At 41.4% G+C, this 18,097-nt stretch overlaps 1 protein-coding gene across 3 annotated transcripts in view; it reads left to right on the forward strand.

Moving 5' to 3' along the window:
• Nucleotides 1-4,003: 4,003 nt before the first annotated feature.
• The window catches only part of INTU (inturned planar cell polarity protein), a 34,585-nt gene continuing 20,491 nt past the window's right edge, over nucleotides 4,004-18,097 (forward strand). For all 3 annotated transcript variants that reach the window (XM_085892860.1, XM_085892857.1, XM_085892859.1), the window contains exons 1-13: nucleotides 4,004-4,381; nucleotides 4,521-4,664; nucleotides 5,546-5,856; nucleotides 6,866-6,951; nucleotides 7,192-7,362; nucleotides 7,790-7,908; nucleotides 9,720-9,809; nucleotides 13,620-13,697; nucleotides 13,912-14,089; nucleotides 14,351-14,404; nucleotides 16,925-16,987; nucleotides 17,241-17,447; nucleotides 17,587-17,818. In XM_085892860.1, coding sequence (XP_085748986.1) covers nucleotides 4,248-4,381; nucleotides 4,521-4,664; nucleotides 5,546-5,856; nucleotides 6,866-6,951; nucleotides 7,192-7,362; nucleotides 7,790-7,908; nucleotides 9,720-9,809; nucleotides 13,620-13,697; nucleotides 13,912-14,089; nucleotides 14,351-14,404; nucleotides 16,925-16,987; nucleotides 17,241-17,447; nucleotides 17,587-17,818 — 1,867 coding nt within the window. In that variant the 5' untranslated portion in view covers nucleotides 4,004-4,247. The remainder of the gene's footprint in view (nucleotides 4,382-4,520; nucleotides 4,665-5,545; nucleotides 5,857-6,865; nucleotides 6,952-7,191; nucleotides 7,363-7,789; nucleotides 7,909-9,719; nucleotides 9,810-13,619; nucleotides 13,698-13,911; nucleotides 14,090-14,350; nucleotides 14,405-16,924; nucleotides 16,988-17,240; nucleotides 17,448-17,586; nucleotides 17,819-18,097) is intronic.

The raw sequence follows: 18,097 nt of genomic DNA on the forward strand, positions 1-18,097 counted from the left end.
TTTATGGAGTTATTTGATGTGGCTAACCATGGTTGAGTGATAACGACGTTTATCCTTCTCTGTTGGCCACTGTGGGTTTGATTCCGATGGCTGCTTATTCTGGCCAATCTACACTTGGCAGATGCGGTGAGTATATCAAGCTTGAGTTGAGAGGCTCTCATCCTGCAATGCACTGAAACTGGCTGGTTTATGGCATTTATGTTCCATGGGCTTTATCTCATCTGGCAATCAAATTTTCCCCCATCAGTGAGTAAAACGAACAAACAAACAAAAGAACTTTTACATGATGTCACCAGAGCTACAATTAAAGAACTTCCCCCCCCCCCCCTGAAAATGTTGGAGACTTGAAGTTTATTCGTGTGCATTGCTGGTATCCAATAATGCAATTAATTGTTATTTAATGTATTAACTGAATTCAGCTGTTTTATATCAAAATTTCAAACCCACAAATATGAATTTGGAAGAGCTTATGAAGATTTTTTTTGTTTTTTTTTTAAATTGCTTGGCAACCAAAGGCTGGAGGCAATATGTTTTCGGGTTGTCTGGCCAACGGTCCATCCGTTATTGGGTCTTTTTGTTACCTTAACAAGTTGAGTGATTGAAACCAAATTTTGCACAAGTCGAGAATGCAATACAACGATTAACTACTTTTGTGTGGAACACAAGGCTGCGGGGTAGCATCATTGTCGGAGGGTATGGCTCCGCTGCTGATGCAATGCCATATCTGCTGGTTAGGGCAGAAATTTGTAATTTGTTCATGGTGCTGAAGATTGCTCGCTGACTCTTCATGAAGGACACCATGGAATCTTTAATGTCCGCAGATGAGCTTCCCATTTACCGTACATCCGAGGGACGGCACACACATTGATGCGTCACCTTGCTTGGAGCGTGATGACAGCTTATAGCTGGGTCAGGATTTAAACCTAGGCTAGACTGCTTCGAGGTGTGTGTGTGTACCACCAGGCCTTGCTGTCAGTCCAAAGATGAACTGGGTTTGAAATGTTAGAGCAAGTGGTCTTCAATTGAAAATTATTTTGTTACTGCATTAACTTAAAACAACATCAAAAATGGAGTAAGACAAGGTGACATGATCTCACCCAAATTATTCACTGCCTGTCAGGAGTATATATTTTGATCACTTCATTGGGAAGATAAGGGTGTCAACATTCATGGAGAAAATTTCAACCATATAAGATTTGCAGATGACGTCCCTCGCCCCTCCGACAAGGTCGGAGGTGGGGGAGATTAAGATGATCTCTGACCAACTTATCATCTGTGCACGTACTTTTATGTATGTGATATTTTAAAAATCGTTGAACATTTCACCTTCATATTGCGGATATCTATTCCTCATGACATTATTTCAACCTGATGAGTTCACGGCCATAATTGGCTGAATTATGTTGCCATGCCAACCATGTCAGTAACTTGCCTTGTGTACGTGATATCTCAACCGTTAAATATTGGACTTTCATATTACACAGATCTATTCCTCGTACCACCCAAAACGTGGGGGACTTGGAGTATCATCTTGGTATAGAAGAAATCTTAGAATATTGAAACCATACTTGGGGAAGTTGCTGAATTCAGCCTGAAGTGTGGGCTGAAGATGAACATGCCAAAAACCATAGTACCAATGAACCCCTTGTAGCTCATGGAGAAATCATAACAAATGCATACCAAATAGAGGAAGTAGAAAAATACATATACCTCGTGCGAAGCTTTAGCCTTAAGAAAAAAAAATGAAGAACAAGAAATAGAGAGGAATCAAACTTGGATGAAGACAAAATGGAAAACTCAGTAACATCAGCCGAGGTAGCTTACCAATATGTCTGAAAAGGAATGTTTCAAATCAGCGTAGTTTTAGATCCTTGTGGAGGATCTCGAAGTCTTACTCATGTTGTTGTTGTTCTTCATCTTCTTCTTGTGGACCTTTTTTTGTTTCACAGCCTTCAGTTTTCATCAAAACTTCCTGAAACTTGGCGTATATATGTAAAAATACCCTGCGCAGACAGTAACTATCTCCGATTTTGAAAATTCCTCCTAGAAAAAAAGTAATGACGTCAAAATATCTCCGCTAATGGAAATCGCCGAAAAAATTATCTCAAACTTGGCAAGCTTTTTGAATTCTGTTTGCGGGAATCGAACAGGGCATTAGCAGAGATGAATTACCGCACATATGATTCATCACCATAACATATCAATTTTTATGACGTCATTCCTATTTTTGTCATTTTTTGTTTCACAACCCAGAGTTTTCATCGGATCTTCGTGAAACTTGCCATGTGTATGCAGCTTGCCCAGGCGCAGGCAGTAACCATCTCCGATTTTGGAAATTCTTCCTAGAAAAAAAGTTGACATAATATTGCCGCTAATGGAAATCGCCTATAACATTATCTCCGAAACTAGGCAAGCTGTTTGAATTTTGTTTGTGGGAATCAAGCCGGGCATAAGCACAGATAATTTATCGCAAACCTAATACATCACAATGACGTCATATTCGTTTTTATGACGTCATCATTAAGAGGGTGAGGATCTTAGCTCATTTGAGCTTGTTAGCTCACTTGAAACATATTTCTGGGGAGCTTATGGGATGGTGCGCCGTCCGTAAACACTTGCAACTTCTCAAACTACACACACGATTTCAATGAAACTTGAACACAACCTTCATCACCCGCTATGTACCAAAATATGTTCACGGCATTTTAAAAAATTGTGCCTGAAGGGGGTCCATGGGAGGTTTCCCACCAAAACAGATATATCCTTTCTTCTCAGAAACGACACACAATTCCGATGAAACTTGATTACAACCTTCATTCACCACCGGTGATGTACCAAAGTTTGTTCACGGCATTAAAAAATCAGGGTATATCGGGGTCCATAGGGGAGGGGGAGTAGCCCCCAAAAGATGTATTTCCTTTCTTCTCTGAAACTACACACGATTTTGTTGAAACTTGACCAGAACCTTCATCACCCATGATGTACCAAAGTTTGTTCACGCCATTAAAAAATATTGGGGTCCAAGGGGGTGTACGGGGTGGTTTCCCCCCAAAATGTGTGTTTGCTGTCTTTTCAGAAACTACACACACAATTTTAATGAAACTTGACCAGAACCTTCATCATTCGTGACGTACCATAGTGTATGTTTTTTATCTTTGCCTGTGGTCTTGGGGAAGTAGAGACGCAAATTCTCGATGTAAATGTGTATCGTGTAGCGCCGCCTCCAGGTGGTGGATGGTATCACAGGTATCCACAATTTACAGTCCAGTGTTCTTGTGCTCACGTTTTCCAGTGCTGTGAGGTGTTTTGAATTGTAAGAAGTACTGTATATATTTTTACATCATGCATGTAATCCGGGTTATTTTTTAGTTATTTTCGGAAGCGATTGAGGCAGCTATCACTTGATTATGCACCGCCCAAGTAAAGGTATGTGTCAGAAAAACGTACAATATCGCCCATAGGGCGGGTGCTCTGCTTGTACATACAGCATAATATATATATATATATATATATATATATATATATATATATATATATATATATATATATATATATATATATATATGTATGTAGTTGTATTGGCTGTCTTTCCATCGATAGAATCGGCCCCACCGGTCGTAACCCCATCAATTTGCCAACCTTTGGAATCCTCTTGGCAAATGGAGATTCAAGAAACCATTTCATACAGACAGGGAACGGTTCAGGATGAGGGGAGGGGGGGGGGACGACCCTAATTATCTTTGTAAATGTGTATGGAAAAGGGCAACCAAGTTGTAGTCAGTATTAAAAAAAAAATCTTTTATCTAAACTCTAAATTGCTTCCGTACAAGGTGCGTCTACCTCGTCTGCTAGTCTTTTATAAATTCCTTCAGTGAACGAACTCGGGGACCCACCAAACGGAGTAATAATGTAAAGCATTAATTTTGACGAATCGTAAAGCGACGCTCGTGCCGTCGTCATGCCAACGGGCAGCCAGTCACGTTTCGCTATTCGTGCACGTGACCTAACCCGGAAGTTAGAACGCCATCATTAAAAGTCGTGTTCGGTGCCGTCTGAATAAATATTGGTTTACAATGTAACTCGTCATGAGGTTTAGTTTCCGATGCGAAAATACATCAAATCTTCTTGCTGAAAAAAAAAAAAAAAATCGAATTTAAAAATCCTTTCAATTTATTGAATCCGCCGTTGTTAAAGGTTCCCGCTGTGGTTGCAGAAGGTCGGTCGGAGTTCGAGTTCGAGGAACGGACATGGATGGTTACGGGGTTCGATCGAGCGGAACCGAGTGCACACGTCCAGAGGTCCGGGCCCCGGGATGGACCGACAGCGACACGAGCGAGTCGGAGGAAACGGGCGGTTTTCGCACCGAGTCGGACCTTCCCGGGTAAGGGTTTACACGTGTGACTTGTTCGTGGGTTCCAAACATGATTTCCCACATAAAACAGCCGGTCTGTTCAAGTCTTGCTGCAAGACGAGGCGGATTGTGCGCGGATTACGAAGAGTGTTGTTGTTCCGCCGCCCAGATACCCAAGGTGTGAGTGGATTGAAAGGGTTCAGAGGAACGGGGAACTCTTTTACCTGGAGTTGAGTGAAAATGAAGAGCTGTTGTTGGAACGAGCGTCCTCGGGCCGTGAGGCTCGCCCGGCTCGGAGCCAGCAGGGAGCAAGGTTTGGGAAATAGCCATTTTTTTAGGGGGTAGTTGGATTAAAAATCTATCTTCTCCGAGGGAATTGACTGAATGGAGAATGGGTTCTTCGGTATTTGAATTGCAAAATGAATTATCTAAAACTTGTCTTAGTCCGGTTTTTTTCATTTTCGTCCCAAGGTCAAAAACTTGGAAAATTTTGAATTTTGACATAAAAAATCATACGACCGCCCAAACTTTGAGAGCTAGGATGACAATATTTTTAATGCATAATCTTGAGGTCTTTCCCCACCTAAAGTCTTGAAACCATTTTGCTCTATCTCGAACAACTTGCCCGTGGCGCCCCCTTCAAGTTTGTTTTTACGCTGATTTCATCAAAGTATGGATAATCCGTGGAGTGTAAAATGCCATATAGCCTATATGACGTAATATTGTTCCTGGAATGTTCTAGAGGAAGTTTTTCACCAAAGGTCATAATCCTTGACCTTTGACCTTTAAAGTTCACAAAGGTCATATTTTCAAAGTTGTGGGAATCGAACCGGGTTTTCGACCTTCTTCGACGAACTAACTCCAATAAGCTATAGCACGTATCCCGTTTCCTTATTTTAATGTACACAACATTGTTTTGTGACCTGTAAAGGTCAAATTTTGAAAGTTGTTGAACGAAACCGGGTTTTCAACTTTTTGCAGCTAATAACCCGTCACTCGAACCACATCATGTCGATCATTTTTATAACTTGGTCAAAAATTATCACATTGTCTCATCCTTGACTTCTGAAACAATCTACATCGTGAAATACCGCTCGTGAACCTTCGTCGTCTTCAGACTTGTTTTTCTTTTCTTTTCTTTTCACTGAATTCATTCCTCATACATACACGTCTGTTGTCACCTGTTCCACGTAGAAAACGATCATCGTGCCGAACACCTGTGGCGGGATTGAGCAGCAAGTTGATGACTGGAGTGGATCCACCTCTGCTGACCCATGAAAAATCACCGCCACATGAAGAACGCATTTTTGATGTCTGGGTTTATGTTGATCCATTAAAGTTACAAAAAGGTGGCAGGAGTCTGTTGGAGTCCTTGGTAGGAATCTTGCATCAGCTGGCATGGCCAGGACGTACTCGGAGAGATCCTCGACACTGTAGTGATACCATCAAAGTGCATGGGCTTACGGATGGTGGAGCAGCGATGGTGTCTGGTCTCATTTTTATCGGTATGATTGACTGTACACAGTGAAGAGAACCTTGATATGTGGCATACTTTTCATGAAAGGGTGATACATGCGGGGAACTCGGTAAACTGAATCAGTTCCCTCCTATCCATAAATCATGTTAAAAAATGTTTTTTTAAATATTTATATGAGCTCCCTAAAAGGAAATACAATGCAGGAGGAGCACACACCATTCTATATGTCTTTGGTATGACTCGGCCAGGGTTTAAACCACCGACCTCCCAGATTCAGAGCGGATACTCTAACCATTACACCACCGTGTCTGGTAATTTCACCTGACGGATGAAAATCGGATTCTGATACAATTTGGTGGACATTTTGGGTGTGTGACTTGGACGAATAAATGACATTTTGATGAAGATTCGGATCCGGTTTCGGATCGGACGAATAAATGATGAAGATTGATGAAGATGAAGATCTGAGAATTGTTTAATTGATTCTTCAACATTGAGAGATCGGGGCAAAAACGATATATAGCACGATATCTCAAAATGTGATGGATGATTCGGACAAAACTTGGTGGACACGTTGGGTGTGTGACAAGGACGAATTGGTTCGATTTTGGTGAAGATCTGGATCCAGATCGGCCATTTAGTGGGATACAAAATGTAAACTGTTCTGCCTTGCGCAGGTATGTGCTCCGCAAAATGCAGTTTTAGTTTTATTCCTTTTTTCCTGATTATATTGCTTGCAATAACGAAGGGATCTCATGTATTTATAGTGTGTAACGAGGTTGTAAAAGACATGCTGCTCTAGACAGAGGAACCCCCTCATCTCAGCATTAACAGGTATCCCTGTTACCCTGTACAAAACAGGAAAACGGTGAGAAGATTGAGTTTTTTGAGCATTCGGATTAGGTTTTTTTAAAGGGGTGTTGGCCTGGGGGCGGGGGGGGTGCTGGCTGGCAGGAGGGGAAGGGGGCAGTGGGGGCATGGAGGGTGATTCCTTATTTTAACCAACCTTTTGTCACTCATGGATGATTGTTTTCTAGGAGACAGTCTCATTGCTGTTGATGATGTAGAAGTGTCTGCAAGAAGTGTTGAAAGTGTCCTGTCTCATGTAGTCAAACCCACTAAGGTAAAGTGTTTGGATAGTATTTTTATAGCATCTGAAAAAAGGATATTGATTGCTAAACTGTTGTTTCGTGGGGGGGGGGGTGGTTGGTTTATCACACTGCCATTTGGTGATGTTGCATACGCTGTGCTTGAATATCTTGTGTGAGTGAAAAATCATGTGAAATTGATTTTATTTGTGTTTGTGTTTGTGTTTGTGTTTGTGTTTGTGTTTGTGTTTGTGTGTGCGTGTGCGCGCACGCAGCTAAAGTTGACACTGGCACGGCGATCTGTCAAGCATCACCCATTGCCCAGTGGCCTACGATGGGTACCCACGGGGGGAGATATTCCTAATTTGTTAAGTCGACTCCAACAAGAGCCCCTTGTCGTTCTCTACTTGAGCCTGAAGCTTGATTCTAGCCCATCCAATGAAGAGGTGCTGTTTTCTGTTCACCTGACACTCACCGTATACATTTGTTTATCTGCGACCAACATAACTCATAGATTTTTACCAGTCACTATTGTGGATGCCTACCTGCTACAACTGTGTATTTTATTTGCTACAACAGCAGTACAAGTCTCACATCAACACCTTGGTTTACAAGGGAAATTGCTGATAATTATCTGCTATTTATTTCATCTGGAGGTGGAGAAGCATCAGATGTTGACATAATTCCTTTGACTGTATTAATTTACTTATTGCAGCTGCACATGTTAAACTTGGTACTACCTTGTGTCTTTTTGTACGTACTAACCTTTGGATCATGTTCTGATTGCCTACACCTCAAAGCACTGTTTTTTTTTTTCAGGGGTTTTGACACCCTGCCGAGTTGAATTGCTTTTGTTCACGATGTTTCTGCCAGGATGGTGTCCTCTACCATTTCCCATGGGATGGCTTGGCTGATCGGCTTCAAAGCATTCGTGGCATCTTCCTTACGCTAGCAGATGTGCTGACCCGAGTGATGGGTGCTAGTGCATTTAGGTCAGGTCTTTTTTATAAATTATTTCTGGCATTTAATTATTTTAAAGTCATGCTCCTTTGATTTTATTCATTGTCATAAAAGAGAAAAAGTTCCTGAACATTGGCATTTCTGCACAGGGATCGATAACATTTAAATGTATCAATAATTCCCAAGGGTTGGCCAGGAAAGCAAACTAAAGATTGTACTTTTTAAAGAAATTGAAACAGTTATATGTCTATAGCATTTTGGTTCTTTGATATCAGTCATTGATTCAAAGTATTCTTACTTTTAAATTTTGAATGTACATTTGGTTCTTAATTCCCCTGCCTTTTCATGGTTGATGATCTCCCTCATTCTCACCTTGGACCTGACCTAACCTTGTAACAGAGTTATTCTGGAACTTTATAATGGTCCAGACAATATTTGTGTGAAGTTTGCACCTCTTTTTTTATTAATAATAATAATATTTTTTTATGACTTCGCCGACGAGGTCGCCGGAAGCATTATGTTTTTGGGTTGTCCATCTGTCTGTGTGTCCGTCCATGATAGGTTTTCATTTCCACGATAACTTAAGAACAGCTGAAGGGATTTTAAGTCATACTTGGTACAAGTATGTGTAATTATGCAAAGATTAATTGATTAGATTATCGGGGAAGAGGTCAAAGGTCAGAGGTCCCGTGAGGTAAAACTTTCTGTTGCCACGCTAACTTGTAGACCAGTGATGTAATTTTGACCAAACATGGAAAAAGTATATATAACTAGAAGGGCACTCGGTTGAGCGCATACCTCTGCCACGCAATGCCTGATCCACGAGAACATATCAGGACCAATACATTTTTGAAATATCATGCCATATATCGTTTTTGGCCCCATCTCTCAATGGTGACGAATCAATTAAAAAATAAAATAATTGGCGTATCTGGATTTGGATCTTCACCAGAATCGAATCAATTCGTCCTTGTCACACACCCAACCTGTCCACCAAGTTTCGTCCGAATCCGTCTCCAACTTTTTTGAACTATCGTGCCACATGTCAGTTTAGTTTAGCCTTATCTCTCAAAGGTGAAGAATCACTTTAAAAAATTCTCTTATCCGGATCCGGATCTTCACCAAAATCTAATCAGTTTGTCCTAGTCACACACCAAAACTGCCCACCAAATTTCATCCAAATCCGTCGACAACTTTTTGAGACATCCTGCAAACAAACAAACAGACAGAAAGGGGGTGAAAACATATTCTCCTTCATCTTCGGTGGTGGAGGTAATGATAGAAAGATGAATTTATTAGATTTCAGGATTAAGAGGTCATGTCAGGTAAAAAAAAAAAGTGATAATTGAGAACAGCTGAAGGGATTTAAATCAAACCTTGGTGCAAGTATATAAAATGATGTAATAATGGGGGTGGAGGCATATCGGTCGACGTCCCAACATTGAAGAGTGCCGTTGTAGTTTTCTACATCCTCGAAAGCCTTTATTTTATTCCAATTGAATTATACACTTGAACACGAGAACGCAAATCACCTTCTTTCCACTTCTGAAAAACTCCAATTTTATGGTTCTTCGAGAAAATATTGTGCCATTTACTGCTCGCGCTCTCTGGTAGGGGAGTATTGACATTGACAAAATTGCGGCTCATAGGAAACATAGATCATGCTTGGAAACACAGAGCAAGAGTTTGAAAGACTCTTACCATGTCCTTTTTCTCAAGACTGTGTGGGGTAAGGTGTTCTATGAACTCTCTAGTTTGTTGTTGTTATTTATTTATTATTTTATGTAAACAAAACATGCTGTGCGAGGCAAACATTCCTGATTGTCTGTGGACTTCCCTGCAGTTCCAGCCTCATTTTGCAAGGACATCTGACACATGTTGGGTACTGGCAGGAAGGTCAGGAGTTGCTGTTGTTAGCGGTGCCAGCTCACAGGTTAGATGAACTGTATAACTCAATATGACATTCTTCTTTCTTTTCTACCACAGTTTGCCACATACGGTAATAGTTATTACACTTGTGTTATTTAACAACTACAGTACCAGTCAAAAGTTTGGACACACCGGTTCATTCAAGGGTTTTTCTTTGTTTTTATTATTTTCTACAGTGTAGAATAATAGTGAAGACATCCAAACTGAAATAACACATATGGAATTATGTAGTCATCAAAAAAGTGTTATTATTTTTTTTTTTTTGTATACCTTGTCGAGGCTCGTATGAGAACTAACACACAACGCACATCAAGGGGGGCATGAGACGAGGGGCGGGAGTGGGAAGGACAAAACCGTGGGGAACAAAGACATTAGGAGATCTGTGGAAGGGAGAGGGATGAGGTGGGGAACACGGGGTATACAAGATGGACATTACAGGGAATTTTAAGGAGGTGGGTTTGGGGTGGATTAACGGGGGTAGAAAAGATGGAGGATTTGGATGGGGGACGATAAGAGGTGGTGGTGAACAGTTGTTTTGAAGGCCTGGATGGAAGAATGGGATTGAACAGAGTGAGAGAGGTTATTCCAAAGGTGGGGAAAAAGAGGAATGAAAGAGTGAAGGTGAGCAGTTATTTGTGATTTTGGTAGTTTTACTAGAAGGGGGTTGTTGGCGGACCTTGAGTGCTCTGTGGAAATATGGTGGGGTCAAATCGCAGACACAGCAGGGGGTGCGAGGCCGGAGAGGAGACGGAAGACGGAAAGACCACCGACCTGCCTGCGGTGAGAGAGTGAGAGGCCCAAAGACTCAGCCTCATCGCGGGAGATACCAATGATCTGAAATGCCTTGGTTTAATGCCTTTAATGTGTGAAATGCCTTGGTGTTAAACAAATCAAAGTATATTTTAGATTCTTCAAAGTAGCCACCCTTTGTCTTGATGACAGCTTTGCACATTCTTGGCATTCTCTCAACCAGCTTCATGATGTTGTCAGTCACCTGGAATGCTTTTCCATTAACAGGTGTGCCTTGTTAAAAGCAAATTTGTGGAATTTCTTTCCTTCTTAATGTGTTTGAGCCAATCATTTGTGTTGTGACAAGGTAGGGTTGGTATGCAGGAAATAGCCCTGTTTGGTAAAAGACCATTATTTTGTCTGTACTGTCGTAATCCATATTACGGCAAGAATAACTCAACTAAGCAAAGAGAAATGACAGTCCACTATTACTTTAAGATAGAAGGTCAGTCAATCCGGAAAATTTCAAGAACTATGAAAGTTTCTTCAAGTGCAGTCGCAAAAACCATCAAGTGCGATGATGAAACTGGCTCTCATAAGGACCACCACAGGAAGGGAAGACCCAGAGTTACCTCTACTGCAGAGGATAAGTTTACCAGAGTTACCAGCCTCAGAAATCGCCAATTAACTGCACCTCAGAGTGCAGCCCAAGTCAATGCTTCACAGAGTTCAAGTAACAGACACATCTCAACATCAACTGTTCAGAGGAGACTGTGTGAATCAGGCCTTCATGGTCGAATTGCTGCAAAGAAACCACTACTGAAGGAGACAAGGAAGAAGAAGAGACTTGCTTGGGCCAAGAAACATGAGCAATGGATATTAGACTGGTGGAAATCTGTCCTTTGGTCTGACGAGTCCAAATTTAAGATTTTTGGTTCCAACTGCTGTGTCTTTGTGAGGCGCAGAGAATGTGAACAGATAATCTCTGCATGTGTGGTTCTCACGGTGAAGCATGTAGCAGGAGGTGTGATGTGATGGTGTGGGTGTGCTTTGCTGGTGACACTGTCGGTGATTTATTTAGAATTCAAGGCACACTTAACCAGCATGGCTAGCACAGCATTCTGCATCGATACTCCATCCCATCTGGTTTGCGTTTAGTGGGACCATCATTTCTTTTTCAACAGGACAATGACCCAAAACACACCTCCAGGCTGTGCAAGGGCTATTTGACCAAGAAGGAGAGTAAGGCCAAAAAAAAAAAAATGTTGCATTGGCGTAACGGGTCACTGAAAAATAGGGTAGGTCGGTCGGGATCTTTTTTTTTTTTATTTTTTATTTTTTTCCTAATAAATCCCTCCCAAAATCTCCCCCGGCTCGAGTACCACCCTTTTTGTCGGCGGGTTCTGTCCGAAACACTTCCGGGTTTTTGCGATCGCAATCAACAAGATACTTAAACGATAGCAAAACAACAAAAATAGCAATAAAATAGGGTCGGCAAAATTTTTCGATAGCAAAAAAACAAAAAAAAAACGTAGGGTCGGCGGAATTTTTAGGGTCGGGCGGGTTACGCCAATGCAACATTTTTTTTTTTTTGGCCTAATGGAGTGCTGTATCAGATGACCTGGCCTCCACAATCACCCGACCAAAACCCAATTGAGATGGTTTGGGATGAGTTGGACCGTAGAGTGAAAGAAATGCAGCCAACAAGTGCTCAGCATATGTGGGAACTCCTTCAAGACTGTTGGAAAAGCATTCCAGGTGACTACCTCATGAAGCTGATTGAGAGAATGCCAAGAGTGTGCAAAGCTGTCATCAAGGCAATAGTGGGGCAACTTAGCTAAATATAGCATAACAATTGTGCATTTTGTGAGGAAAGCACCAAATTTGGCACACTAGTAGCCTAACATATAATGAACAGATTTGGATATTGGGCCATCTCAAATTCAGCCGCTGATGGCTGTGGCAGCCATTTTCCACTGCCATTAAAAATTTTGAGATGGCCCAATATCCAAATCTGTTCATAATATGATAGGCTACTAGTGTGCCAAATTTGGTGCTTTCCTCACAAAATGCACAATTGTTATGCTAAGTTGCCCCACTGCAAAGGGTGGCTACTTTGAAGAATATAAAATATACTTTGATTTGTTGAACACTTTTTGGTTACTACATAATTCCATATGTATTATTTCATCTTTTTGATGTCTTCACTATTATTGTACGATGTAGAAAATAGTAAAAATGAAGAAAAAACCCTCGAATGAGTAAGGAATTTTGTTTGCATCCAAACAAACAAAAATTTGGAATTTTGTTGAATTTTGCTTCCGAGTGTCCAAACCTTTGACTGGTACTGTATATATTTAGCTGTTTCATTAAACTTCATACTTTCTGTTCATGTTGTGCTGGCTAACACAACCATCGGTCTAAATATAGTCGATCCACAGTTGATTATAAAATGAGTTTTTTTGTTTGTTGTTGAAAATAATCACAAATATGTCTCAATATTTTCCTCGCGCAGTCTGTGTACTGGAAATGATTGTCCTTGTAGAGCAATCTTCATATGTCAAATGCAAAATGGTGGATTTTTTATGATGAAATCCCACATCAAAACCCTATCATATGACTTTGGCAAGCTCTTTCCATCCATTTCCTTCACTCCCCACCCATTTTTCTCGCAAATTCTTATGAACTCTTCCACTTCCATTTCTTCTTCATCTTCCTTTTCCTTTGTTAAATTTTACACTCCCCTCTCCCTCTCCCTTTCAATGTATGCAATATAAAGATTTCCCCTGAGCTTGTCCTGATATGAGGCGCCACAATGTTTCTGAAAATATCTGCAGTTTGTCCGCTTGTTCCCCTTTGACCTCTGTCATGCTCGAAACCTGCCTTCCGTCATTTAGCTTTCATGAGTCCAGAACCTATATTAAAAAAACTGATGCGCACCTTTCTCGATGTGCTTTGTGGTGTGATGATGTCATGTCAGTTCATGCTAATGTAAAACAAAACTTTCGGGTCTCTTATAAATCACAGGGTAAGTCGGAAATTGGAAGCGCCTTTTGGCTTATTGGCTTGTTCCTGTGTTTTCCAGGGTATCATTGACCAGGTTGAGGGTTATTATGAAGAACGTGGTGAACCTGTTGTGCTTCATGCACCAATCCCTGCACAGGTGTGGCACAAACCATCTCACTCGCTTTGTGCCTGTTCAGCATTTCTCATCAAGTCAAACATGAGAGTGTAATCTTTCATTTTAAATATGTGCTTTAACTTGCTTGTATTCATGATCTTCTTCATCTCCTGAATTCCCGTTTGCTTTATTCTATTTACCAGACTGAATTCGTAATCCACAGTCTACCTGACTCTCAGCCCCACCTTTCTTTTAGGGCTTTTACTCAAGACGTTGGTGAGCTGGATAACTTCTTCTTGCTCTTATTCCAGCACATACTACATCAGAACAGCCTTGCTCCTAACTATGTGCCTCTCGGAATCGAAAAAGAAGCACAAGGCATTCTAGAAGACCTTTCTGCAGCCTCTTTACTCCCTTTACCACCCAGCATAAAGGTTTTGAACTCTGCAGCTGCAGCAACCTGATTCACCCTCTCTTACTTGTTATAAATATGATTTCTTTTGATTTCCACTTTGATCGAACAATAATACGTCTTCAGAGCAATATGGCACAATATAACAGTTACAATCTTGATTTTTAAAAAAATATGTGCTTCGACCTATTGCGTACATAATCTCTGCAAACCGTTTCGCAATAACATACATTGAGTTTGAGAGATGGTTTGTTTCACTGACATTCTTTGTATGATGTTTCAGCTGGATGTGGACACAGCACTGAGCAAATTGGAGGCAGCGGACTTTGGGAACCTGGTACGACCAATTGGTTTTACCTATGCACCCTTTCATGCAGTCACTCAGATTAAATGACTCGTTTCTCTTTGTAATACAAGTATATCCACTTGTAACCAACAAACCGCTGTAAATGGCTATTTGTCATGCTATAATGGGATTGTAAGTTGCACTGCTGAGAGCAATTTCAAGTAATTCAATATGGTAGAAAATACAAACGAAGGTTGTTCGTAAAATCTGTAATTTTTCCAAATCTGTACCGTTGAGCTGTATCAATATGAGTGTGATCCTATTCGAGATGGAATTGAATTGTCGCAGACAAGAAGCGACATCTACGGCACGTGATTGGTGGGCGATTTAAAATAAATAAATAAATAATAATAATAAAAAAAAAACCTCAAATAGGCCATTTTGAAAGTGCCTGTACCCAAGTCAATTACAAATTCCTGCCCTACTTATCACTGGGAAAGAAATGGAAAACCTCCCAGTATATGCTACTCCTTCCATGAAAATGCTTTGGCAACATTCTATTCACACTTTGGTTTTAGAGTATTATGTATTTGGATTGATGGAAAATAAAATTTTACTCGCACTAACGACAATGCTACAATATCTCACATAAGTTGAGGCAATGATGAGTTATGACATGGGCCTCGCTCTTCTCGATGTCACATTGACGTGAAGCCTCACTCCACAAAACCTTCTCCCTCATTCTTTAAACTCCCCCATCCTCTCTTCCTCTCAAAGGCATTTAACATCTGGCACAAGTTTCCTCTATCATCCCAAATGAAACCTTACCTCCAGGCAATTGCCATCGTTGATGATGTCTTTTTATCGTTGAGTGTAAACACTCCAAAGCTGTAGGTTGTTCTTCGTGTATTTAAAAAAAAATAACCTGTTTACAGAGTGCCGTCCAAGAACTTGCTGCTGTGTGACATTTTTATTGAGATTTCAGTTGACATAGTCTTGAAAAACATGCTCTTGTGGTGATGTCAGTTGTAATTCTAGAAAGATCACTTGAATGAAAAATTTAATTTGAGTTCATATCATCATGAGCTTCTTCTTATTATTATTTAATAGCTACAATTATTCCCATGTTTGTGTGGGGTTGGCGAGGGGTAGTTTTTGGCCCAAGTCTCACGAACCAGTTGACCAGGCTTGACATTCGACCAGGTCAGGTCAGGTATGGGAGCATGATCCAGAGCAGCACGTCGCTGTGTCCACTTTCTGCCGGTACTCCAGGGGCCTCCGTCTGGCCATCCCCCAGGCAGATGCCTGCAACCACGAGGCATGTGGTCGGCCCTTTGGCCTCCTCCACTCACGAGGCTCCCTCGCTGAGAGACTTTGGTGAGCAGGATCAGCGTTAGGAAAATGAGCCACATGTTCAAACAGCCACAGCTGACACTCACGGACTATGCAGGTAACAAATCTCATTTGAGTCTCTCTCAGCAAATGCTCGTTGGACACAAATTCTGACCAGCAATAGCCAAGGATTTTCCAAAGAGACCTGGTACCAAAGGAGTTAAGTCTCCGTCTCAGATCGCTGGTCAGAGTCCAAGTCTCACTTCCATAGAGCAAGACTGGAAACACCAAGGACACGAAGACTCGGATTTTCGTTGACCTGCATCGGTACCGACAGCGCCACACCTCGTGATCCAGTGAATCCACGACTTCCCAGGCCGAACCCAGACATCTATTGACCTCTGTGAAGAACACCCAGATGACAATTTGCAACTGGGTCGAGATTCAAGCCCAGGCTCGACAGCTTGGAGGTGAGTGTGTGTTCCTCTCGACTAGGCCATCCTGGCAGCCCCCCATGTCCTCATGATATAAATCGAAAAACCTGTTTGTGCACAATGGATTGGATGCTTGTAAAGCTTGATCACTTTTCCTGCGCTTATGGATGTAAACTCAATTAAACTCCGCATTTCATGGGAGTTGTCTCATTAATTCAATGTTGAAATGGTCTTGATGGTCATTAAAGTTTTTGCATTCTCAGAATCATGAAGGACTGGTATAGATTTTATTAGTCCTTATTCAAAAAATATTGATGTTTATGACACGGTCCGATTTTTAAATAAGTTTAACATGATATAATTTTTGTCTTCCTGTGGTATTTCCTTCTTGTTGATGTTAATATTGAGTAATGGGTTGCCTCATGTGAAATAACGAGAGGCAAAGTGTCTGAAAATGGGTTACTATTCAACCAGCCTATTCCAGATCACTGCAGGACAAAGGCCTCATGTTGAGGGATGTTTGGCATACTCGTCACATTTGCCAGGTGATTGGCGAGTGTGGGCAACCATGGGAATTTAATTCGCAGCAGACAGAGAATGAAGAAACTCGTACAGTCAGCTCAACTCTGAAACGATTCAATATTTTTTATTTTTTTGATAATCACCTCTCTCCCATGTCTCAGCAAAGTGACCACTGATAAAAAAAATTATTTCACGTGATCCTAAATGTATCACTGCAATTGTGCTTTAGTTCCTGTTCAATTTAATTTTTGGAGGTAAATAACAGAAGTATCCCATCCCCCAGTCTGAAGAGTACTATGGTCTTCGCCGCTTCTACTCGATCCTTGGCTCTGTGTTGTTTTACAAGGTAAGATCTCCACCTTTTGGGATTGGTCGTGCCATTATTCCCACCTTTTGTAATCATCTGCATTGGTGAGAAACCCAGCTCAATGTTTGTATTTCTCGATCACGAGTGTGGATTCATTGCATTGCTGAGATGAGGCTTTCACTTAAGTTAACTCTTCAGTCAGAATTAATTTTCATCATGTTGCGGTTCAGCGTATTGGTTGTGATTGTCGTGGTAAAGTAACGAGAAATCGGCTTTCTTTTTGCATTCGCAGGGCTATCTTCTGAGCAACCATTTGCCACAGGAAAGACTCAGGAACATACTTCTATTCTGCCGCCACCGCAACTTGCTGGGTGGAGGCATGCCAAGGCTTTCTCGCCTCATTGCCTGGCGTGAAGTATTCCTGACTGCAGTCCCAGCCACGCACACTGGCTACACTGAACCGGAGGGGGCACGCTATTTCTTACTAGTGCTTGGCTTGGTAAGGGTATTCATGGCAGAAATATTTGCTCTACAAAGGACGTTTTGTTCCCACAAGTTGTCCAGCGTGATGTAAACGGGAAAATTTTAGTCCCGACTTTCCTCTGCAAAAGCTCTTTGCTGTTTCTTCCTTTGTGTAGGGTCACTTTCTGCTTTCTGTGCTGCTAGAGACTGGTGGCTGCACAGTGCCACTGCATGGCCAACCAGGCCCCGATCCTGTGTATGTGGAGCAAGTCTACAGAGTATTGCTTCAGCTGGAGCAGCATTGTCTACCAGTGCAGCTCGACTCTTGTCTGCACCCACAAAAGGCTTCAGCCACCAGGCCCGACCTCTCTCACGTAAACAAAAGTGATGAACAACGTGGTAACAAAGGTAGCATCATGAGGTGTTATTTTTTTTGTTTTTTTTAAACATTTGTTTTGATGACGTGTGATCGGGTTGTGCACCAGCCGCCTACCATTTTAAATTTCTTGTTGTTATCTTGCCAAAACGAAGTTTTTGCAAGATATGTTAGTCAGCTTGTATGTTTTTTTTTGTTTTTTTTTGTTTGTCTGTAATCACGTATAAAAAATTCTGCAGAGCACAGTTATCATTGGAAATTTTTGTAACTTCACAGATCAGAGGCCTATAGAGGTCCCTTTCAGTGCACAA

This window comes from Eptatretus burgeri, chromosome 8, assembly GCF_056783735.1.
Source record: "Eptatretus burgeri isolate ZD-2024b chromosome 8, Ebu_testis_v1, whole genome shotgun sequence".
Lineage (NCBI taxonomy): Eukaryota > Metazoa > Chordata > Myxini > Myxiniformes > Myxinidae > Eptatretus > Eptatretus burgeri.